Source organism: Panthera pardus, unplaced genomic scaffold (assembly GCF_024362965.1).
Source record: "Panthera pardus isolate Hobbes unplaced genomic scaffold, ASM2436296v1 HiC_scaffold_22, whole genome shotgun sequence".
In the NCBI taxonomy this organism is placed as follows: Eukaryota; Metazoa; Chordata; class Mammalia; order Carnivora; family Felidae; genus Panthera; species Panthera pardus.
The window spans coordinates 34,120,156-34,145,920 of NW_026526788.1; the positions used below are offsets into that span (position 1 = coordinate 34,120,156).

At 37.7% G+C, this 25,765-nt stretch overlaps 1 protein-coding gene across 4 annotated transcripts; it reads right to left on the reverse strand.

Annotated features, from left to right (window-relative positions):
* Nucleotide 1: 1 nt before the first annotated feature.
* AP3M1 (adaptor related protein complex 3 subunit mu 1) lies at nt 2-25,601 on the reverse strand. Of its 4 annotated transcripts, none has more exons than XM_053909581.1 (9): nt 25,481-25,601; nt 14,851-15,126; nt 13,966-14,137; nt 10,879-11,016; nt 9,380-9,465; nt 8,638-8,771; nt 7,573-7,780; nt 3,771-3,915; nt 2-3,331 (listed from the first exon to the last, which is right to left on the reverse strand). In XM_053909581.1, the coding sequence occupies exons 2-9, from the start codon at nt 15,121-15,123 to the stop codon at nt 3,231-3,233; spliced, it is 1,257 nt and encodes a 418-aa protein (XP_053765556.1). In that variant the 5' UTR covers nt 15,124-15,126; nt 25,481-25,601; the 3' UTR covers nt 2-3,230. The 4 variants fall into 4 exon arrangements, with proteins under 4 accessions (XP_053765556.1, XP_019300158.1, XP_019300161.1 ...); XM_019444613.2 differs by lacking the exon at nt 25,481-25,601 and adding an exon at nt 25,205-25,453; XM_019444616.2 differs by lacking the exon at nt 25,481-25,601 and adding an exon at nt 25,043-25,162.
* Nucleotides 25,602-25,765: the final 164 nt, after the last annotated feature.

A 25,765-nucleotide genomic window follows, 5' to 3' on the forward strand; every position in this document is an offset into this window, starting at 1 on the left:
CTTCAGGATTTGGCAACTAAAGACTTTTATTTAATCCAAATGTACTGGATGAACAACATACTACTGTATAGCAGTAGTATATTTACTTAAAGATCTGCATAATAAAGGGCAGGTTTGGGATTATACACTAGGAGGTGACAAAGGTTAACAATAGAAAGAAAGCAGCCAGTTGATGTGGATCATCCTATAGTCTGTCTTCATCTAGCAAGCTGTGGAGACCATTGCCTCTAAGAAGCTGAAGCTTTTACATGTGCAGGAATATCACATGCCTATTTTTTGAATTTCAAAGCCCAATACAGAACAACAGGGCTGTCAGGGATCCACCAGGGCTATAAGGCAGATAGCTAGCTTTTGGGGACATTCTCCTTTTGTTTGAGGAAGCACTGACTAAAAGTAGGAACAGGTACTTGGGAGCAGAGTGGGCACATCACTGTTTTTGCCTGGTTTTCTAGATCTGAAAGGGGAGTGTGAAAGGGGGATAGTGCTGCAGACTACACCTATTGCCGATTTAGAAGTGTTGCTGACTAGGGAGGCAGATTCCAGACTCCTGGAGTTGAAGAGAAATATCCAAGGCTACAGAATTAGCTCAGCATCTGAAAACAGTATTCATGGTCTAATTTTTGTTACTCACCATATGTTCACTGGTGCTGCCTTCCTGCTGCATCATATTTTAGTTGTTTTCTCAAATCAGAGGACTCTAAGGACAGTAAGACCAGCATCTTCCAAAGGTTCTTCTGTAGCACCACTTTAGGAATGAACCCATCACGTGAATACTCTTTGAATAAATGATAGTAACTTCCTTATACAGAGAATGAGCATCTAACTTCATTTGCTCTTAGGATGGCTCCTTTAAGAATTTATAAAATGGGGCAATTCTGGGATTAGCTGGATTTCTGTATTTGAAAAATATTCCACTAAGTATTCATGGATCTTTGTTATTTATTAGTAGTTGGTGCTGGTGGTGGTGGTAGGGAGAGTAGCTTTGATCACTTACTGCTCAGTCTCTGGCCATAGGGTGATGCTTAGAGAAAGTACACACATGGCTGTTAACATACTGAGGTTAAGAGACGAGCACCTGGAAGTGCTCTGCAGCAACCCTTACACCTTATGTGATGATACAGAACAAAATCTGATCATGTTTAGCCTCCTCTGATACTGAGGCATGCCCATCTGAGAATGCTCAATCAACAGTCAAGTTAAAAAAAAATCAATTTGTTGCTTCGTCTTTTTATTGACAGTAAAGCCAGGTTAGATAAAGGACTTACTGGATTCAAATTAATAAATACAATAATTTAATTATAAAAGGAAACTGTCTACTTGGAAGTTTTAGCAGAAATTGCTAAAGACAAGGGACTCTTGGCATATAATCTGTTTATATATGAGAAGATAGCACAGAAAGAAAACTGGACATTCGCGATATGGATGGTTGAGATTAGGGATTCTGCAGAAAGAAAAGCCAAGGTACTGACTGCTCTTTTAAGATAGGGCATTAAAAGACATTAAAAATGAAAAGCAACTGAACTGGGTAATTAACCTCAGGCAAAGGGAATAAATATTTGGCAACGCCCTGATTTTAGCTGCCAAACTGATATCGGTTACCCAGGAAATTCCAAATTTGCAAAAAGTGCCATTTCCTATTAGATGAAAGGCAGGCTGGGTACCCTAGGCAGGCAAAGGTAAGAATGCTGCTGTATGGTGGGCTCTGTGTACCAGCATCAACCACTAGCCCTTGATAGCACAATGTGATGAATTTAAGGGTCATTCTTAGCATGATACAGAAAAGGGAGTTATAAGCAGAGACGAATGAAGAGAATGGAGTCACAAGGAGAAGAAAACTAATACCATAAGCAAGAACATGTGGGAACCATGATGAACAAGCACTTACATCTTTCAGCCTATCTCCATTCTTCGTATCTCATGAGGCAAAACAACTGGGCAAGGACTTCAAAGCCAATGAAGTTGAGTGAAGTGATACAACTACAGACTGACTTGCCAACCATGAGGATCAATATGGTTTCATCAGTGTTGGTGAAGGTTTTGTTTCTGCCTCAATATAATGCACATCCAAGTATTTTGTCAGTACAGTAGACACATTCAAGTAATAATTCTGAACAGCTTCAGGAAGGAACCTACTACCATAACCTTGGGAAGCACACAATATGAAAAGGGGGTTCCCCTTGAAGACAAGGGATGCAGGTAAATTCAAGACCTTAAGAACAATAAAAAAGATAAAAGGTTTAAAAGACTGACGATAGTGAAGCAGGCACATTTTCTTCCTTTTGCTGAACTAGGGCTTGAGGCCTTTAGGCTAACTATGGTTTAAGTGGTGTTGACAAGTTTTATAGAACACGAAGGTGGCAAAAGTTCACTGAAGTTTCTCTTTTACTGCTTAAATTTGCTTCAAATCTCAAATGCTTGTGCTTGCAATAACTTCCTAAAAGCAGAAGTAGTGTTCCCTTTTATGACCTTAATAAAGCATTTGCCCCTTTGATACAAATCATTTTTACTATGCTATCTAAATGGCTGAACCAGTGGCACAAAACTGAGATGGTACATACTGCAGCAAGGTCCCTGTAAATCAAAATCTGAGCTTTACATAAAAATCTTATTTATAAAAAATACAATACCAAGTATAGTGAGAATGAAGCATGGAGCAGTAGTGCCCCCTGCCAGGGCCATGTGGAAGTGGCTTCTGCTACAGTGCTTGCTTAATGGCACAAGTGAAAAGCTGAATAAGGCAAACACTTGAAGAGGCAGTTTTCTGTAAACTTCTTGGGGGTGGGGAGATTTCCTCTGTTGGGACAGTTGCTGATTTGGGATGGCTAAAATCAGGTGTGACATTTGGCTGCACTTGATGCATCACATTACAGATTAAGACAGCTCCTGCTGGCTGAGACCAGTTCACTTGTTTTAGGAAACAGGTGATCACTGTAGACTTTTGCCTTTACTGTTACAACGTGCAGCCTCCAGCTGATGCCCCCCATGAAGGAAATCACCTCCAGAATCTTCCTAACTGAAACGATACAAAATAAGCTAAGTAATTCAAAGTTTCCTTAGCTTAAAGCTCCTTAAGAACCCTACATTGATTACTAAGCAACTTCGTTAGCGGTGTGTAGCTCAACAGGGATGCTTTAACTAGAATATGTATTCCCACCCACTTGGTACCTAACAGTAATAAACTATAATGACACTAGGAAAACAAACAGATCTTGAGGAATTTTGGCTTCTTCTCATGTCCTCACTTGGAACTTTCCAGCTTTCGTGACATATTTGACTCCTTTAAATGGCTTGTATTTCTCCCCATACATGTCCAAACGGTTTACTTTTAAGCCTGTGTCAAAAAGAATAGGTAAGGAAAGGAACAAATTATTATCCTGGTCACACCAACCAACAATATTTGTTTAGCAATGAATACTACACAGTAAATCTGACATTAACCAAGAGTCCCTTTTATCATTTGGAAGCAATCTCCTTTCTACTGCTCATAAATTATAGCACTGTGGAAGGATGGTTTTAGTTTAGATTCCCATGTGGGCAAGGGATGTCTTTTCAAGATGATTCTTTCTGTGAGTATGAATGACTCCTTCTTTTGTGCTGGGAAGGGGGTCTGGTGAAGGAAGTTAAAGTGCTCTCCAAAATCACTGTACCTGAGAGGAGGCCCCATAGCACAGTGTGAAAGGCAGGCTGGAGTTAGTTCTTTTTAAAGAGGGAATGTTAGTAGCCTTCTAAGCAAAATTCAGTTAACCCTTAAACACAAAACTTATCCTTACCAGAAATAGCAAGCTGCTGGATCTTGAATTGTATGTTGAGACTTGGATTCTCTTCTGGCTTGGGTGCTCCAGACTGTAAATTTACCAGTCCTTTAAGACTTGGGAGCTTTTGTGGAGTAATTTTTCCCACATCCCATGTTAGTACCTTAAAAGACATAACAACCAAATACAACCTGAACTATTTACTAAAGACAAATGTTTAGAGACAAGGTTCAAAGACACCATAAATTTCTGTACAGAATGGAGCACAGTGTCTTGGAAACAAGAGACCTGGGATCTTCGGTGACTCTGAATGGTGAGCACAGAGAACCAACATTTGTAGACCATCTACTTTTGGATACAGTATTGTGCTTAGCACTATTCACACATTATCTCAAAGAAGCCTGGGGGCGCCTGGGTGGTTCAGGTGGTTAAGCATCCAACTTCAGCTCAGGTCATGATCTCATGGTTTGTGGGTTTGAGCCTTGTGTAGGGCTCTGTGCTGACAGCTCAGAGCCTGGAGCCTACTTCCAATTCTGTGTCTCCCTCTCTCTCTATCCCTCCCCCACTGGCTCTTGCTCTCAAAAATAAACATTAAAAAAAAAAAGCCTGTGATGCAGATTTTATCTTCTTTTTATCAATAAGGAAACTGAGGCTCAGGGGTCAAATGACTCGCTCAGGGTCACATAGCTAGTTTAGAGGCAAAATTGGGATTTGAAGGGGCGCCTGGGTGGCTCAGTCGGTTGAGCGGCTGACTTCGGCTCAGGTCATGATCTCACGGTCCGTGAGTTCGAGCCCCGCGTCGGGCTCTGCTGACAGCTCAGAGCCTGGAGCCTGTTTCAGATTCTGTGTCTCCCTCCCTCCCTCTCTCTCTGACCCTCCCCCGTTCATGCTCTGTGTCTCTCTGTCTCAAAAATAAATGTTTAAAAAAAAAAATTGGGATTTGAACCTAAGACTGATTTCAAATGTTGTTTCTACTATATTGCCTTCACTGTGTCTCTGGGCCTCAGTTTACTTTTCTTGTAAAATGAGAAAATGGACCTAAACTGGTGTTTTTTAAACTTTTAGCTTTCTTTGTTCAAATGAAATCTTTTTTTTTGGGATTTTTTTTTTATTTTTTATTTTTTTAATATATGAAATTTACTGTCAAATTGGTTTCCATACAACACCCAGTGCTCATCCCAAAAGGTGCCCTCCTCAATACCCATCACCCACCCTGCCCTCCCTCCCACCCCCCATCAACCCTCAGTTTGTTCTCAGTTTTTTAACAGTCTCTTATGCTTTGGCTCTCTCCCACTCTAACTTTTTTTTTTTTCCTTCCCCTCCCCCATGGGTTTCTGTTATGTTTCTCAGGATCCACATAAGAGTGAAACCATATGGTATCTGTCTTTCTCTGTATGGCTTATTTCACTTAGCATCACACTCTCCAGTTCCATCCACGTTGCTACAAAAGGCCATATTTCATTTTTTCTCATTGCCACGTAGTATTCCATTGTGTATATAAACCACAATTTCTTTATCCATTCATCAGTTGATGGACATTTAGGCTCTTTCCATAATTTGGCTATTGTTGAGAGTGCCGCTATAAACATTGGGGTACAGGTGCCCCTATGCATCAGTACTCCTGTATCCCTTGGATAAATTCCTAGCAGTGCTATTGCTGGGTCATAGGGTAGGTCTATTTTTAATTTTCTGAGGAACCTCCACACTGCTTTCCAGAGCGGCTGCACCAATTTGCATTCCCACCAACAGTGCAAGAGGGTTCCTGTTTCTCCACATCCTCTCCAGCATCTATAGTCTCCTGATTTCTTCATTTTGGCCACTCTGACTGGCGTGAGGTGGTATCTGAGTGTGGTTTTGATTTGTATTTCCCTGATAAGGAGCGACGTTGAACATCTTTTCATGTGCCTGTTGGCCATCCGGATGTCTTCTTTAGAGAAGTGTCTATTCATGTTTTCTGCCCATTTCTTCACTGGGTTATTTGTTTTTCGGGTGTGGAGTTTGATGAGCTCTTTATAGATTTTGGATACTAGCCCTTTGTCCGATGTGTCATTTGCAAATATCTTTTCCCATTCCGTTGGTTGCCTTTTAGTTTTGTTGGTTGTTTCCTTTGCTGTGCAGAAGCTTTTTATCTTCATCAGGTCCCAGTAATTCACTTTTGCTTTTAATTCCCTTGCCTTTGGGGATGTGCCGAGTAAGAGATTGCTACGGCTGAGGTCAGAGAGGTCTTTTCCTGCTTTCTCCTCTAAGGTTTTGATGGTTTCCTGTCTCACATTCAGGTCCTTTATCCATTTTGAGTTTATTTTTGTGAATGGTGTGAGAAAGTGGTCTAGTCAACCTTCTGCATGTTGCTGTCCAGTTCTCCCAGCACCATTTGTTAAAGAGACTGCCTTTTTTCCATTGGATGTTCTTTCCTGCTTTGTCAAAGATGAGTTGGCCATACGTTTGTGGGTCTAGTTCTGGGGTTTCTATTCTATTCCATTGGTCTATGTGTCTGTTTTTATGCCAATACCATGCTGTCTTGATGATGACAGCTTTGTAGTAGAGGCTAAAGTCTGGGATTGTGATGCCTCCTGCTTTGGTCTTCTTCTTCAAAATTACTTTGGCTATTCGGGGCCTTTTGTGGTTCCATATGAATTTTAGGATTGCTTGTTCTAGTTTCGAGAAGAATGCTGGTGCAATTTTGATTGGGATTGCATTGAATGTGTAGATAGCTTTGGGTAGTATTGACATTTTGACAATATTTATTCTTCCAATCCATGAGCAGGGAATGTCTTTCCATTTCTTTATATCTTCTTCAATTACCTGCATAAGCTTTCTATAGTTTTCAGCATACAGATCTTTTACATCTTTGGTTAGATTTATTCCTAGGTATTTTATGCTTCTTGGTGCAATTGTGAATGGGATCAGTTTCTTCATTTGTCTTTCTGTTGCTTCATTGTTAGTGTATAAGAATGCAACTGATTTCTGCACATTGATTTTGTATCCTGCAACTTTGCTGAATTCATGTATCAGTTCTAGCAGACTTTTGGTGGAGTCTATCGGATTTTCAAATGAAATCTTTAGTGTGGAAGCTCAGTAACAGTCAAGAAAGTGAAGCTGTTACGACTGAAGCCAAGGTGAAGGGCCAGGGATCTGGAGCTCCCCCTTCATTGCTCAGCCCTGTGTAGTATCCGGGGAGGTTCTTCAAATCCTTAGGACTGGATTGGATGATGATTTCATTCAAAAATATGCCTTTTCACTTATCAGGCAGTACAATAACTGCCACTGAAAAGAATCATATTTTTTACCCAAGAAGGAAGCTGACAGAAAATCATCTTTTATAGTTTCTCTGAAAACCCTCTGCTAGAGGCACATTTACGTATAGTGAGGAAGCAGCTTTCCTAGCCAGTACCCACTGTGGAAAAGTGTGAAACAGTGCTTTTAAATGAAAAAGAAAGGTCTTACTGATCAATTTCTACAGAAAATTTAACAATAGACTACAATACTATCTTCTTATATCCAGGTAATGCTTCTCTCTTTTTAAAAAGCTTTTTATATCTTCTTCCTCATTAGCGAGTGGGTCTCTAGATGATCAGTGGATGAGAAAAAGACACACTCTGAGGGAGAACAGAATGAGTCTCAGTTTTCTGTTCATCTCCTCAGCAGCAGATGTGGGTTCCCTCCACAGCCAGGGGCAGGCGCATAGCACAGTATGCTCTCTAGGTTTTGTTAGGAACTTTAGTTTTAACCAAGACATTAAACCCTTCCTTCTGCCCTCCCTGCCATCACAAAATAAAGACTGCAGAAACACTTGCTTACTCTTGATGAGAGGTGGCCATACCTTGGTAACTGGATCAAATGTATAGCTGCCTTGTGTTGGTGTCAGGTTCATATTCAGTACAACTTTTGGCATGTGAACTGTTACTGTGATTCCTTCAATAGTTTTCCCCATATTCTGCTTTGGTCCAATTGTAATATCGAATCTTCCACAAGAACTGTTCTCCTTAAAGCTGATGCAATGTTTCACATACACTGGTATTGCCACTAGACTGAAAAGAGAAAGACAGACTCAACCACAAACATGATTAATAGTGTGAGACAGTTCTAGAGGTAGCCTAAAAACCTCAGTCCAGAGTGTCCTACCCTGCCTTTGACTCCACTGTGGGACCATATACCCCCAGAAGTGGAGATTCAGCATCTGTACCAGGGGGTTTGAGTACATCAGGGTTCCAGCATCACTGCACTAAGACTCATACAATTTCTGAGCAATACATATACAAGTCAAGATAGTATAAACAATTGGGGCAAATAGCCCTAGTTTAAAGAAATGAATTAAGATACCATAGAAAAGATAATTTAAAATTATACTAAATAAAATAGTCTCTATGTGGTAAGAGCCAAGAAACAACTCCTCTGCTTTTAAGTCCCGTCTAATATTACCCGAATACCTTCTGACATTTTCCAGGGACAAACCAGGTACAACCCATAATGCTAATTCATTCATTTGAACCTCAGTACACAAAAGAGTGTCCTGAAGCCAGTTAGTTGGGAGATACCCTGGGAAGCTGGAGATATGTGTGTCCTTTAGTTATGAAGCCTAAAGACCACAGTAAAATTATGGCATGGATTCAAGGTTTTGCCCAGGTTACACAATTCCAAAATGCTTGTTCTCAGGTATATATCTTACTACTCTCATTTACTACTATTTTATACTTTCAGATTCAAGGTACACTGATTATATTAGATACATATTTTCACCAGTTCTTCCTGAGTCTCCTGCTGGGCCATGGCTAAAGGGAGCAGTGATGAATTCAAGTATTCAACTGTCAAAATGGAAAAGGTAAAGCGAATTCTACCCATCACACTGATCTACGATGGTAGATTTCTGGTTGATGCACCGACATACTTTTGTGAGCTGACACGATATGATATGAGTCGGAAATTTCCATCTGGAGGAATAAATGACAAAACTCTTTCAGATTCCCAACGCTTGAACCGGATGCAGGGGTGGAAGCTGACATCATCTAGAAGCCGTGGGTTCTGCCAGGAAAACAAGATAGCAATACTCATAGAGTGCAGTGAATATGGCAACTCTACTCAGATATGAGAAATTAATAGACTCCCTAAAGATAAGAGAGTCATGTTAAGAGTTGGTTACTATGACCACATTAACACAATCTTAATGGATATTATTTTATTTGAATTTCAATAACTATTAAGTAGAAAATACAAGTAGTATCATGTCCATTTTATAAATGAAAAAACTGAGGTTTGAAGAAGTCAAGGTCAGGACAAGACAGCATCAGAACTCTGTTCTCTTGATTTTCTTAGTAGTGTATCATGCTGAGTCTAAAATGATGAAAAAGATCAATGCCCTTTCATCAGCAAAACAAATAATTCGGTTAAGTGAGACTACACATTTGCAGAAGGCAGCCAGCCACTTAAGCCACTTCTGGCAAACTCAGGAAAAGACCTCAGCCTTTTCATAAAGGCCATGCTCATCAAAACACTGTCTTGGGAAGCTGTACTAAGATATTACTGAGATAATCCTTATAATCTAAGATACAAACGTCTCTCAGTATTTATCATTTCATTTAGTACTTCATATGTATTAGGCATGCAAAGAACTACAGGGCAGGAGAACTTACCATGAAAGAAAGAGAAAGGTCAGGCATTCCAGATAGCTTAATGCAAGCATCAATGACCCCCTGAATTTCTGCAAAGACTGTAGATCCTGAGGAAAGAAATAAAGTGATAACATCACTGGAATCTTAGTCTTTACTAGAGCTATCACTGTATCTGAAGTAATGGAGACACCTCCTGAGTGTCAGACATAATGAAACTTGCACATCTTCTAACAAGTTTAGTGGACAAAGGATCTATTACACCAGTTACAACAGCTTCTTCACTAAGTGCCATGGCCCACATCTAACTCTGGTAGGTAATTCTAAGGAATATCAAACCTGACTCTATCTTGATAGTGAACCTTGAAAGACTGCTGGATATGAAGTTAAAAATTAAAAAAAAATTTTTTTTCACGTTTATTCATTTTTGAGAGACAGAGCACGAGTGGGGGAGGGGCAGAGAGAGAGAGGGAGACACAGGATCTGAAGCAGACTCTAGGCTCCGAGCTGTCAGCACAGAGCCCAATGTGGGGCTCGAATCAACGAACCGCGAGATCATGACCTGAGCGAAGTCGGATGCTTAACCAACTAAGCCATTCAGGTGCCCCTGAAATTAAATATTTTTAATGGAATTTACAAATGAGGCAAGTTTCTCATGAAATGGACTAAACTGTTAACTTTAAGAAATAGGCATTATTCTGTAATAATACAGTTATTATTCTGTAGGATAGAATTTTATAATGAAAAAGAGCACTCACTAAAGAAAAGATATTGGTTGTAATTCGTAATAACTCATTTTCACACGGCAACTAGCTGTGTGACCTTAAGCAGATTACTAAGCTCTTCTGAGCCTCAGTCTCCGTATGTATAAAATGTGAGGGTTGGACTAGATGTTTTAAATAAAACTTTATGATTCTAAGACAGTACTGCTGTTTTTTGGGGGGTTGTTATTAGAAGTACTGCATATAGGGGCAGCTGGGTGGCTTAGTCAGTTAAGTGTTTGCCTTTGGCCCAGGTCATGATCTCACGGCTCAAGAGTTCAAGCCCCGTGTTGGGCTCTGTGCTGACAGCTCAGAGCCTGAACCTGCTACGGATTCTGTGTCTCTCTTTCTCTCTGCCCCTCCCCGGCTGGTGCTCTGTTGCTCCCTCTCAAAAATGAATAAACATTAAAAAAAATTCTACATAAAAAAAAGAAGTACTGCATATTAAAGTGGTAGCAAAAGTATGATGTATGGTAGATATACAATAAATGTTTAAATGAATAAACGGCAAAAGGCAGAGGCATACAGGGTAATAACTGGCTTAACAAGGCAGCATGAGATCTGATTTATAAGGTTTGGCAGACCTAAACTAGTGGTTATGAAAATTATATGTAACCTCTGGGCAAAATAAACAGATTTTTAAGCTATTAGAAAGTGAATGCCTTTCCACTGAAGCCATACTGCCAAAGGGTTTCAATTTTCTGTTCAGCTTATGTCAGCTCAACTGTTACTTCCCAAATAAGATTACATGCACACAATTACCTGATTTATCTATAATTGCATCTATTTCTTCAACGACATCAAAATAGGCTTCATTGTTTGTGTACTTTACCCCTGCCCGTCGCCATGGGATGTTGGACAGCTGCCCAGTGGGGAGTGTGTCCCCAACATTACTGCTGCCTAGAAACCGGAAAAGGAGAAAGCAAAGGTAATGCATTAAATAGTCATCAGAAAAGCTATTTACAAGGGCACCTGGCTGGCTCAGTTGGTAGAGTGTGCGACTCTTGACCTTGGGGTTGTGAGTTCAAGCTCCAAGTTGGGTGTACAGCTAACTTGAAAGGAAGGAAGAAAGAAAGAAAGAAAGGAGAGAAAGAAAGAAAAGAGAAAAAGAAAAAAGAAAGAGAGAGAAAGAAAAGAGAGAAAGAAAAAGAGAGAAAGAAAGAAAGAAAGAAAGAAAGAAAGAAAGAAAGAAAGAAAGAAGAAGCTATTAACCAACAAAACAAAACCAAAAAACAAAAGAATGCTTTATTTGCTTCTTTACTGTTTGGGTTTTACTTCATTGAAGTATTTGAAGAACCACTTGTGGATGGTTTCCAGAATTGTCGGAGATATATTCATACCAACATGATCAAATTTCTAGAAGACAGAAGTAGACCATGTGGTCCTCTATGTGCCAAACCAGGTTAAATTCACTTACTTATCTTTTGCTTTCTTCATGTTAACAGTAACCTAACCTGATTCCAGTGGCTCAACAACGGAATCTCATCCTGCTGCCACTGATGAAGAAAAGAGGCTAGTTGTTTTAAAACCTTCTGCTGATAAAATGTCTCCACTGAGAATACAAAGTGATTAGTAGGCCCTTTGGTATTCAGCTTAAATTCTACATGAGATGCTGCCAAGCAGGCCTCAGTGGAGTAACTGGATGAAGAACACACTCTAGCCTTCTCCCATTTTAAGGTCAGACACCCATATGGCTGCAATATCGCTCATGTTTAATGTTTGGCTTTTTTACTGATAAACTGACATATGTCTGAAGAAAGTCTGGTTGTCCAAAACATATCCTTGAGCTGTGACATATTTAACATTTTGGTTAATTTACATTTCCAACATACAAGTAGTACATGCTTAATAACAACAACAACACATGTGAAGTTCAGAAAAGTGGCTAAAAATATCTATCTTCCTTTTACCAAAATACAACTACCATTAACATTTTGGTATATTTCTTTAAACATTTCCCTCATAAGTAGGTTCCACTTATTATTATTTTTTTTTTGTATTTTTATAATTTTGTTTTTTTTACATATAATTTTACAGTCTCATTTGATTGGTGTTAGTGTCTCCAAACTTTTGCCTTCCAAAATTTTTGAAAAACACTGCCTTAATCTTCCTGTTCAAAACTTTCAATGTTTCCACACTGGCTTTGTGGGGAAAAAAAAAAAAAAACCCAAAAAACCCCCCAAAACAAATTTAGCCTAGCATTCAAGAATTTCCTCAACTTAACTCTTTAATTTTATCTCTCACTACTCAGCTAAAAAACAGCTCTGCTTCTGCTAAACAAATTAATACAATTCAAGGCTTTTCACTTTGTGTGTGTTTTCTCATATCATTGCATCTATAGAATGCTCTTATTCTTCCCTCTCTCCCTAAATTCTGTTGCTTCTCTAGGGCTCTGCCCTAGGGCCAACCAGTATAATTCAGGAGGAATTATTTCATCCACTGAACCATTCTCTTGAATTTTATAAAGCACTGCCTTAATAGCCTATATACTGTCATTCTATTATTTTAGTAATTATAAAATACATGTTCATTTTGGAAATTAGAAAGTATAAGGCAAAAATAAGGATAGTATGTAGTTCCTTAGTTGGAGATGGTCATTGAAAACATTTTAGAGCTTTTTTGTCTGTATGAATGTTTATGTATAATTAAGATAATTAAATAATTTTTATGGTTTTGTGTTTTTTTTTCCATTTAATATTATATCCTGTGTACCTTCCAGTGTCACTGCATTATCTATAAAGTATGGAATTGCCTTTTACAATCTTACTATTATTTATGTACTTTATTTTTTTTTTCCCAATCTCTCATCCAGAGTTTAAATTTTAGGCACACAGACACTCCATCTTATCTTTCCTTGAATTTCTCCTAACACTCAGCCTTGTATAGAGGATGAATAAAGCTTTCTTGCAAGCCTCCCTTGCCCCATTTTTTAGGTCAGTACATTTGGAGAGGGGTTTATAATGGTAGACATTATAGCTGGTGTGGCATGTAACATTTCACAGAAATCTTTCTCTAGAAGACTTCAATGCTCTCAAAAAAAAAAAAAAAAAAAAAAAAAGCCATCATCTGGATGTACCTAATTTCTAGCTACACTCAAGAAATAAACCAAAATTAGAAACTTACAAAACAAGTACAAGGCCCACATTGCATGAGATCTCACAAATAGACTAATTTCCTATCTTTTTGTTTTAATAAATCTTCTGCATGTATAAAACAAAGACTTGGAAGAGACAATATGTACTCTGTGGTGAGGATCTTAAATTTTCTATAGTCTAGTAATTTGGGTTTTATATATTTTATATATAACATAATGCCAGTTTTATAATGCTATTTTTGCCAGCTTTTATTGAGATACAATTGACATATAATATTGTGTTAAGTTTAAGTGTATAACATGGTTTGATATACTTATACACTACAAAATGACTATGAGTATAGTATTAGTTTATATATTCATCACATCACATAAAATAATGCTATTTTAAATACTACAATGCCAGTCTGTACATAGATTGAATGCTCTTCTACGTAGCCTTCCCTTTTCTATTGGCTTCTTTAGGATTAACTGGGAAGTTATTCAGTCTTATTATTTAGTGTTAAGTAACAGTAATAATGTTATTGTGGTCTTACAGAAAAATCTATAATAAAAGAATAAAAACCAAAAGTTTTCTTTTTCATTTAAGACCTAGCCTCTTCCCATGAAAAGAAATACACATCTATTTTCGCAACAGCACTAACTTTAACTCTGGGCAAGCTGTACTACCTTTATAATCTGTCAGATCATAAACAAGATTATAAACAACTTGTTTACAAAGTTTTATTTGCTCAGTTCCTACGTTTTCACCTTACCTGTAATAGAGTTGACGACAGAACGTAGAATTGTTGGTGGTTTAATCAGTTCTTTCAAAATATTAGATTCAGTAGCCAGTGGAAATCCATTGTCTAACATTTCTTCCAAGAGCTCATATACAATGACCACATTATCCTTAATTGCAGCTTCCGAACACTCACCAAAGTAGTCCTTAACAAAATGTACATAATATTGCACAATGGAAGACATGAAGAAAGGCTTGCTAGATACTCTTTGTTCAGCAGGATAAACTTATAGTAGCATAATTCATTGTTTAATATGTTGAAAATACATAAATCAGAAGGAAAAAAACCCTTTGTAGTTCTCTACATTATTCTTGAATAATTTTCTTAATATTTTTAGATTGAACTGAATTCCTATTACATATTAAGCCAGAGAGTACACTGAAACATTAAACTAGAATGTGAACTATAAACTTCACTTGCCTACCTCCAAAACACAGGTAAGTTTTCAATTATTTGGTACATTTAGCAAGATAATAAAATGTAAATATTAGAAGACTGCATAACCAATAAAAATCCTGGGACCATTCAGAGAACTGTATGTAGAGGACATTACTGTTTCCTGATGACATAATTTGTAATACATATAAAAAAATAACCTTCTTAAGTGATATTGTTTTTTGGGGGTGCCTGGGTGGCTTCCATGACCATGAGATTACTGTGTTCTACTGAAACAATGAATACAACAGCCATGTATACTGCTACACAGCCTACAAAAAAGGGTTTATGAATTTATTCTTAGTTGAAAAGGAGAGAGAGAGATAGAATACACATACAAAGCTGGATAATTAAAGAATATCATCATGTGTCCTACCCCTAACTTGAGTAATTTAAGTTCAAAAGATTTGATGAATAACCAACCTGAAAAGTGTCAGCAACTCGATGTAGAAACTCAATTACAAATAGAGGTGGCACTTCAGTCTGTATGACAGACACAAAGAAGAGCTTATCCCGGTAGATACTGATGAGGTAGTGATGAGGTGTTGAAATGACAGGTGGTACATTTTCAACATCAGCAGCTTTCTCTTGAGCTTCAAAGAAATAATCACAGACAGACTGGCTCACAACACTCTTCCAGTGCTTCTCTAGAAATATGTCACCGGAACAGTTTATGAGAAATAGACTGTGAATCATTTTCTGGAGGGAAAAAAGTTTAAACAATTTAGTGTACATCAAAAAGTACCCTTGTATTATCCTGACAAAACCAGACAAAGGCAATACAAGAAAATACAGACCAATATCACTTAAGAATAGATGTAAAAATCCTCAACAAAATGCTAGCAAATTGAATCTAGCAATATATACAGAAGATTATACACCTCAGCCAATAGGATTTATTCCAAGAATGGAAGATTGGTTCAACATATGAAAATCAATCAATGTAACACACAACATACATAAAATAAAAGACAATAAAACCATATAATCATTTCAAAACGTGCAGGAAAATAATTTGACAAAATCTAGCACCTGTTTATAATAAAAACACTTAAAATAGAAAAAGAAACTTCCTAACATTGATGGGGCATCTATGAAAATCCCATAGCTAACATTATATTTAATGATTACAGATTAAAACCTTTTTCCTTAATATCAAGAATAAACAATGATGTCCACTCTCACCATTTTTTTAAAATATATTTTTTAATGTTTTTATTTTTGAGACAGAGAGAGACAGAGCATGAGCAGGGGAGGGGCAGAGAGAGAGGGAGACACAGAATCCAAAGCAGGCTCCAGGCTCTGAGCTGTCAGCACAGAGCCCGACGCAGGGCTCGAACTCACGGACCGTGAGATCATGACCTGAGCTGAAGTCGGATGCTTAACTGACTGAGCCACCCAGGCGCCCCAACTCTCACCATTTTTATTCAGTATGTACTGGAGATTCTAGCCAGGGCAATTAGAAAAATGAAACCAAAGGCCTCCAAAGTGGAAAGGAAGAAAAAAACTACCTCTATTTGCAGATGACACAATTTTATATATGTAAAGTCCTAAGGAACACAGACGTACACACACACAAAATCATAGTTCAGCAAGCTCGCAGAATACAAGATTAATATAAAAAATTATATTTCCTTTTTATTAAAAAATTTGTTTTAATGTTTATTTTTGAGAGAGACAGACAGAGTGCGAGCAGGGGAGGGGCAGAGAGAGAGCAAGACACAGAATCTGAAGCAGGCTCCAGGCTCTGAGTTGTCAGCACAGAGCCCAATGTGGGGCTCGAACTCACAAACCATGAGATCATGACCAGAGCCAAAGTCGGACGCTTTAACCAACTGAGCCACACAGGCACCCCTAGAAAACACTTCTATTTTTACACATTAGCATTGAATAACCTGAAAATGAAATTGAGAAAACAATCCATTTACAAGAGCATCAAGAAGATCAAAATACTTAGGACTAAATTTAACAAAAGTACAAGACTTGTACATTGAATAGTACAGAACATCACTGAAAGAAATTAGAAATTAAAAATATCTAAAACTTGGGAAGGTATTTCATGTTCATGGATTAGAAAACTTAATATTGTTAAGATAGCAATACTCGCCAAATTGGCCTAAGATTCAAAGCAATCTCTACTATAATGCCAGCTGTCTTTTTTGTGGATACTGACAGGATCATCCTAAAATTCATACAGAAATGAAAGAGAGATAAGGATAGCCAAAACAATCTTGAAAAAGAAGAACAAATTTGGAGGACTCACACTTCCTGATTTTAAAAACCTACTACAAATGTACCATGCGGTACTGGCAAAGGGATAGACATATAGATCAATGGAATAGAACTGAGAGTTTTGAAATTAACCCTTACATATACAGTCAATTGATTTCTGATAAGAATGCCAAAACCATTCACTGGGAGAGAGAAGAGTCATTTCAACAAATGGTGCTGGGACAACTAGATTTCCACATGCAAAAGAATGAATATGGACCTCTACCTCATGTCATATACAAAAATCAACTCAAAATGTATCAAAGACCTAAATCTAAGAGCTAAAACTATTTAAAAACTCTTATAAAAAACCATATATGCATTAAGTTGTCAGTACCCTGGGTTAGATAATTTTTTTAGATATGACACCAAAAGCACAAGCAACAAAAGAAAAAACAGATAATCTGGACTTATATCAGAATTAAGAATTTTTGTACTTTGAAGGACATTATCAAGAAAGTAAAAAGAGAACTCACAGAATGAGAGAATAATTGCAAACCATATATTTTATAAGGGACTACTATCCAGAATATATGAACACTTAGCAACTCAATAATAAAAGGACAACACAATAAAAAAAATGGGTAAAGAATTTGAAGACATTACTCCAAAGAAGACAGACATACAAATGGCAAATAAGCGGAGGTAAATGTGCTCAATGCCTTCTCAGAATGTAAATCAAAATCACAATGATGTATTATTTCATATCCATTATAGTAGATATAATCAAAATGCAGACAATAACAAGTATTGACAAGAAAGTGGAGAAACTGGAACCCTCATCAATTGCTGATAGGGATTTAAAATGGTATAGCTGCTGTGGAAAACAGTGTGAATTCTTGCAAAAGTTAAAGACAGAGTTATCAAATGACTCAGAAATTCTACTCCTAGGTATACAACCAAGAAAACTAGGAATGGATGTCCATACAAAAATTTGCATACAAATGTTCCTAGCAGCATTATTCATAATATTCAAAAAGTGGAGACAACTCAAATGTCTATCAACTGATGAATGGGTAAATAACAAATTTTCAAACAATGGAATATTATTCAGCCATAAAAAGGAATGAAGTGATACATGCTATTAAATGGCTGACCATGAAAACATTATGCTTAGAAGCCAGACACAAAGGTCACATATTGTATGATTCCATTTGTATAAAATGTCCAGAATAGGCAAATCTACACAGACTGAAAGTAGATTAGTGGTTGCCAGAGGCTGGGTGGAAGGGGAAGAATGTGGAGTTAGTGGTTATGGGCTTCTCATGTCTTAAGGTGATAAAAACCATCTGGGATTAGAGATAATGATTGTACAACTTTGTGAATATACTAAAACCTACTAACTTGTATACTTTAAAATGTGAATTTTATAGTATGTGAATTATATTTCATTTAAAAAATATTCTTAATAACTGTGACACACAAATCTCCTTCCAGGTGGATTAAAATGTGTACAAATGTGCATCCAAAATATGTATAAAAATATATTGTTATGGTGAAAACCTGCAACAACTCAAATGTTTATTAATAGTGGAATGGAAAAATAAATTACACAATATTACTAAAATGAAAAATTGCACAGCAATGAAAATAAACTTGTTACACGAAGCAAAATCTTAAAATCTGTTTGTAAGATTTGTTTGTTTATTGAACAAAGCCAGAAGCAAAAGGATACATACAGTATGATTCTATTTATGTGAAGTTCTAGAACAGACCAAAATAATCTATGGTTTGATAAAAATGCTTTTATGGAGGAGAGTGAGGGTAGTGACTAAGAGGAGCATGGGGGTGGTTTAGGGTACTTGTAACATTTTATTTTTTGATATAGTTACAAGTTGTATTCATTTTGTGATAATTCATTGGGCTTTATGACATATAATTTTCTGAGTGTTAATTATGCTTCAAATAAAAACTGTATTATCCTTGCAAATAGGGGATGGTGGAAAAATATCTAATTACCTTAACATGTTCCCTTCTTTTATATGGATAACATCAGTTATCAGGTGTTTAGTCTGGTGGTCCATTAATTCAAAATTATACTACTGTAGAAGTGTAGCCCAACTGTAAAAAATTTAAAATGAATAGTTTCTCTGCATGAAGATAAATCCCAAAGAGGAAAGGAAAACTTTCCAGAATGGATACATTCATTCAATTCTGTTGACACACAAAACAATGACATAAACCTGAGCAGTTCTTTTAAGATTAAGTAATTAATTTTATGAAAGCATCTGACATTTAAGGACTAATTGGTAATGATTTCCCCTTCCCGTCTGGCACGTTTAGAAGTTTTTAAGTAAATTACTAATTACTAAGATGTGTTTTAATAATTACTGTATTAATTATTATGCATAAAATAAATACTGTTAACAGTTCCTGTATTAGAAACAAATACGTTTCTTTGTTCAAAGCCATCTCTACTTAGCAAGCAACCAACAGGACAATAAACCCTGACACTTCAGGCATTGGACCTACTAAATTTTTCTAGATTAATAATACTGCAACCTGCTCATTTTTATACTTTATCTAATCAGATGCTTTAATAGGTTTGTTTCATGTCAGCTTTATATTTCTATTTGGGTGTTAAATAGTGTCATTAGGGGCACCTGGGTGGCTCAGTCGGTTAAGCATCTGACTTTTCGTTTTGGCTCAGGTCATAATCTCATGGTTTGTGAGTTCGAGCCCCACGTTGGGCTCTGCACTGACTGTGAAGCATGCTTGGGATTCTCTCTCTCTGCCCCTCACCTGTTCCCACTCTTTCACTCAAAACAAATAAACTTAAAAAAAAAAAAATTAGTGTCATTGGAATACAGACTTGCTATATAGAACCTACTGACTTTTAACTATCATCTGGGCTAATACACTTAAAAAAAACCAAACAAACAGGAATATCCAATGAGAAGATCTGCAACTAAACTTGTATTATGATACATTTCTTGGAATAAAATCTTCATCTGAAATATAAAATGTAGCTTAAAGGAGAACACTGTAATTCCCTCAATGAAGACTCCAATTTGAGCACTTCAACCGAGCCAACTTTGGAAAATGGTACCCTTTGCAAAACTAAATTTTCAGCTCCAATTTTTCAGCTCCATTTTTCAAATTTTATTTGAAAAAATAAATTTTCAAAGCGTTTTATTCATTAAGGGTAAATAAACTAATAATACCTAAAATGTATTCAGTTACTAACTGTGGGCCAGGCACTATGCTAGGCACTTATCTACATTATCTCACTGAATCTTCACAACTCAATGTTATAAATATCGTGCTTATCCCCTTTTTACAGATGATAAAGTCTTAGAAATGTTAAGTCAGATCCTACAATAAGTATAAGAGCTAAGATTCAAACCCAGGTCCATGAATCTTGGGCTCCCTTTCTCACCTGGCTCCTAGAGACTAGTTATTAGGAACATTCTCTAAGGCAGCACTGTCCAATAGGATTTCTTGCAATGATGGACTAGTATCCATTGGTCACACGTGGCCATTGAGTACTTGAAATACAGCTAATGTAACTGATGTACTGAAGTTTTAATTTTAACTTAATTTAAATTCATATAACTACATGTAGTTAGTGGTTGCCATACTGGACTAGGCAGCAAATGGATAGCAAATGTGCTCTTTGAGCTTATAATTTAAGAAAAAGAACTGAAGGATGTGCTTCTTACTTAGAAGCCAAAATGTGTTCTAATAAATTATTTTGAGCAAAAATTATATTTAAAAGATCTGACAGTAAGTTATATTCTTAAACCAGTCACCCTATAGAAGGTATAGGTCTGTGGCACTTTGTTGTCACAGTACACCCCAGAAGAGCTGCTTGTTCTCAAAGCAAGTGACTTCATAGTTCCTTTATTTTAGAGGCCACATTCCTATTCATTCTCTTAAACTGGTGAAAAATTCTTTCCAGGAAAAGTTTCCACCAAAGTTGTTTTCACTGGCAATAGTTCAAATCTCTGGAGAATACTGTAAGTTAAACCAGCCATCTGGATTTATTGTTATCTTTAATGCTGAGATGAAAGCATAACACTTGTGGCTCTCATCAGTGCTTAGCTTTAAAACCCACCTTACCCTTCTATTATAAAAGAAGAGAGCTTATTTCTTCTATTCATATTATGAACAAAAGCCTAATACATATAACAATTAAATAAATGCCACACATAGCAGTGTAAGTTGTCTCTTTAAAAAATTTTTTTAAATGTTTATTTTTGAGAGAGACAGACAGAGACAGAGAGAGACAGAGAGAGACAGAGAGAGAGAGAGAGAGAGAAACAGAGCATGAACCGGGGAGGGACAGAGAGAGAGAGCAGACACAGAATCCGAAGTAGGCTCCAGGCTGTCAGCACAGAGCCCGACATGGGGCTCGAACTCACGAACTGTGAGATCATGACCTGAGCCGAAGTGGGACCCTTAATGGACTGAGCCACCCAGGCGCCCCTAGCCTGTTTCTTTAGCTACTTATTCTTTTAGCAGCTGCAGTTACTTCTTTCATCATTTTAACAAACTTTCTGGGAAATTTATACACGTACCGCAACTATAGCCATCTTTTTGTTATTAGTGACTTTTGAATCAGAAAACAGAATGCTACCAGCTTATTTTAAAGCCACATGAGAAACTGTTCAGAAACAGTTCTATCAGAGCTTTGACTGCAGCTTACATACTTCATAAATCCTCTTTACCAAATGAACACTCAACCTGATGAGTCACAAACAATGCAAATATAAAACACACAGTTCCTGACTTAGGATGGTTTGACTTAAGATTTTTCTAATTTACAATCATGCAAAAGTGATATGTATCCATTAGAATCCGTATTTTGAATTTTGATCTTTTTCCAGTAGAGTGATACCATACTCTTGTGGGATGCTGGCCAGAGGCAGTGAGCCACAGCTCCCAATCATCCACATGATCACCAAAGTAAACAAGAAATACACTTACTACTATTCTGTTCTTCACTTCAGTATTCAATAAATTACATGAGATAGTCAACACTTAATTATAAAATACGCTTTGTTTAGATAGTTTTGCCTAACTGTGGGCTACTGTTGAGTGTTCTAAGCACATTTAAGGTTGGCTAGGCTAAGCTATGATGTTCAGTAAATTTAGGTATATTAAATGCATCTTTGACTTAAAATATTTTCAACTTACAATGGGTTTATCAGGACATAACCTCATCATAAATAAGTCAGATGTGGTGACTTAAATAAGTCATAAATAAGGAAGATGTGTAGCCAAATTTCTATTCTTGGAATAGTGTCTAAAAAAGAAAATGTATTCCTTCTACATATAACAGAATGGGGGCATAGAAGGGCCTATATGCAAGGTAAGAGAGTGAGATCAGAAAAGAATCTAGCTCCTCTGATTCTCAGATAATACTTAGACCATTTATTCATTCAACAGATAGTTCGGAATATGTTTTATATACAGCATGCAATGGAGATAAAAGGGTGAACTAAATAAGTCCTTGAACTTAAGAGTGTTTAGACTTCAGCAAAGAAGGCAAACAAAACAGTAAGATGTAATTTCTATGACAGAAGTCCTTCAGAATTTCACCAATCTTTAAGGTGACAGAGAACACAAGTAAAGAAAACCAGCACAGATTTAGCAACTTTAGGAGGTGAGGTGATGTGGTGAGATGTGACGGGGAAGGAGATAAGCAGAGACTGGTTCACTTAGTTTTTAGTGCAATGTAAAGTCATTTTTTATGGTTTTAAGCAGGGAATTCATGAAATCCAATTTATAGTTTTAAGAAAAACCACACTGTGGAAACTTAGGCAACTGGATATTGTGACACCGGCTGAGAGATGAATTATGGTGGTGGCCTGGACTAACAGAGTTGACAGCAGGGACAGAGTATAATGAAAAGATAGGAGAAATGCTTAGGCTTGAGCAAAGATTAGGTGGATTTGGGGGGTGGAGATGAGAGGAAAAATGAGGCAGTTAGCCCTGGTCCTGTATACTGACCCAATTCTGGATATATTTGACCTAAATGGATATATTCACAAGACCACTGCGTGTGTAGGTTTGGTGCTTCAGCGAGAAGCTGAGTTGGAGACATGCTTATGAGTAAACACGACTTTTTGTTAATGGGGATTATAGCTATAAGAAGAAAAAACAACAACAACAAAGAGAGAATGTGCATAGTAAGAAAGAACCTATGGATAGAACTCCAACATCTGAGTAGGGCCAAGGAAATGGGCCTAAAAGAAGACTGAGAAGATGTGGCTGGAGAGCAGTGTGTAAAAAAAGTAGGAGGGAGGGTAACAATTTTTAGTAAATAGAGTGTTAGTGTGTATCCAGAAGAATATATATAGTACAACTATATAAAGTATAATATATAAAGTATATATAAAGTATTATGGTTTTTTTTGTCCCTATTGAGAATTTATGATTTAACACATAGAGGGCATTGGTGACTTTAGTAAAAGTAGTTTTTGTGGTAGTTCAGTGGAATGCTGGAAACAAGACACGATGAAATAGGCTGAGAAATAGCTCAAAGTGGAAAAAACAGAGAAAGGAAAGTAGATGATATACTCAAGAACTCTAGCTGTGAGGATGAAAAGACACAAAAATAAATGGGACTATATCAAAATACAGTTAAGGAAGAATATTTCTAAATGCTTAAGGGAAGGTATGAGTAGAAGGCAAAAGGCAGATGATGTAGGAGAGAGGAAATAACTGGGGGAAAAAAAAAAAAGAGGATCCTGATTAGGAAGGAGAGGATGGTACTGGGAGACTTCAGAGATTTGTTTTCCTTAAGGGACACTTTTCCAAAAATCACATGACTTCACTCATATGAGGACTTTAAGAAACAAAACAGATGAACATGGGAAACAAAAATCATATAAAAACAGGGAGGGGAACAAAACGGAAGAGACTCATAAATATGGAGAACAAACTGAGGGTTGCTGGAGGGGTTGTGGGAGGGGGGATGGGCTAAATGGGTAAGGCGCACTAAGGAATCTACTCCTGAAATCATTGTTGCACTATATGCTAATTTGGATGTAAATTTTAAAAAATAAAAAAGAAAATTTAAAAAAAAAAGAAAAAAGAAGGGACACTTTGTCTCTTTAAACAAAAGGGAAGAAGGTTTGTACCTTTGGTTGTAGCAACATGATCGCTTCTGTTTTCTGTGTAACAGAAGAGATCATTTGTTGAGGGAGAGAGAATTCTTCTCTACAAATGTCATTTGCTACTCAAGCATTTACATATTACTGAGCTACTTAAACATATCTAATCTAGAGGGAACTCCAACAGTATAGTATGTTGAATGTTTAGAAATACCATAAAAATCCTAAGATTCAGGTAAGAAAAACTAACCTTACTGCAGAGAACTTTCCTACCAAAGATATGTAAATTTCAGGTAATTCCTCACTCAACTCATTCCCCCACTTTTCCTATATTCTTAAAGAGTCCTCCTTTCTCTCCATAACTGATCGTTCCATTTGTAATTTTGAACCCATTTCCTTCTCTCTTTTCTTAGATTTGTATCATACACATTGGTTACTTGCTTTCTGCCCCAAAATATGATGTGTCTTGTATTTTTTAAATCAACCCCCAGAGGCGCCTGGGTGGTTCAGTGGTTAAACGACCAACTCTTGATTTTTGGCTCAGGCCGTGATCTCACAGTTTTGTGAATTCCAGCCCCAGGTCGGGCTCTGTACAGAGCTTGCTTGGGATTCTCTCTCTCTCTCTCTCTCTCTCTCTCTCTCTCTGCCCCTCCCCTGCTCGCGCTCTGTCTCTCTCAAAATAAATAAACTTAAAAAAAAATTTTTTTTAATAAAATAAAAATAAACCCCAATCCTTACAGGGACTGACACCCGCTCAATAAACTTTTGCTTCATGCTCCAAACGATGAAGGTTTGATTAGTCTACACTTGCAATCTCTCCTCTCAGTAATTGACTGTATTCAAGCAGATCTTTTAACTGGTCTAATGACTTCCTAATCATCAAATCCAGCTACCTAGTCTCAGACTTCAAATTCCTCCTTTGAACCTTGCAGCATTTCATGTCATTGATAACTTTCTCCAAACCAAAACAAAGACTTCTTATTACATGAAACTTCACCTGTTTGGTTATCACCTTGAAAGTTTCTTTTCGGCTTACTTCCCAGCCTTTTCTTTTTCCCCCTTTTAATCTTTCTACCATCCACACCTAAGCCCCTGTTTCAAACTCGGTATATCCCAAGCTCCACAAAATTCCTTCTCCTCACGTATGGGCTCCTAATTTTAGTGGCACCACCTTCATAATCATACAGGTTATAAACTTTAGCTTTAGGTACAAGCCAAACCCAACAAATCCAACCAGCCACAGTGCTCATCACTTTTCCATACTCAGTTTAGATTCCCGTCACCTCTCTCCTGAAGAACTGCAACACCTTCCTCACTGTATTCGCCACCCCAGGTTCATCCAGGCGCCACCCTCTAACAGGACGTCCGTTCAGGTTAGTCAGGGGGATTGCCTTCCAAAGCAGAAGGCTACGGCTGAGGTCCGAGTTGTTGCTACTTCAGCTCACCGTGGGTGACAAAATCTTTTTCCCGCGCTGAAGCACGGAGAGGGACCCCAATGAGCCTGAACCTCTTGGGCGTGGGACCCGAGAAGGCCGGGCTGCAGGTGCACCTCTCCCTTCCGGCCCTGCCGGCAAGAAAGCCTGGAAGGCCGAGAGGGAGGCCTGGTCAGCATCAGAAATTCTCCCGAAGCCCAGGCTGGAGTCCGGACCCCCAGCTATTCAGCCTGCCCCCCAGTTTTCGAGCTGTTCCCTGTCCGCAGACTCCCCGCCCCTCACACTCACCCCGACACCTGGGCCAGCCAGTGATTCGGCGCCAGGTCCACTCCGGACCTAGGCTGTGGCAGCTGAGAAGGCCCCGAGGACCCCGCAGGTGGGGTGCCCAATAGATTGCCTGACTAACAGCTTCAAAGAAACCAACTGGGTCTACAGTATTGAGAAGATTAAATAAGAAGAAAGACGTTGAATGAGAAGAAGGACGTCTCTTGGGGTTTAGGATCTAAATCTTCTAGATCACCCAGAACCTAGAAGAAAGTGGGTTTCACACCATGTGGACTCAGGCGCTCATAC

Coding starts and splice junctions, on each gene's coding strand:
- AP3M1 (XM_053909581.1), bottom strand. CDS start 15,123: ATGATTCACAGTCTATTTCTCATAAACTGTTCCGGTGACATATTTCTA. Junction 9,466..10,878: donor TGCAATTATAGATAAATCAG/GTAATTGTGTGC, acceptor TTCTTTCCTCAG/GATCTACAGTCTTTGCAGAA. Junction 7,781..8,637: donor TATCGTGTCAGCTCACAAAA/GTATGTCGGTGC, acceptor TTCTCTTTTCAG/TCTAGTGGCAATACCAGTGT.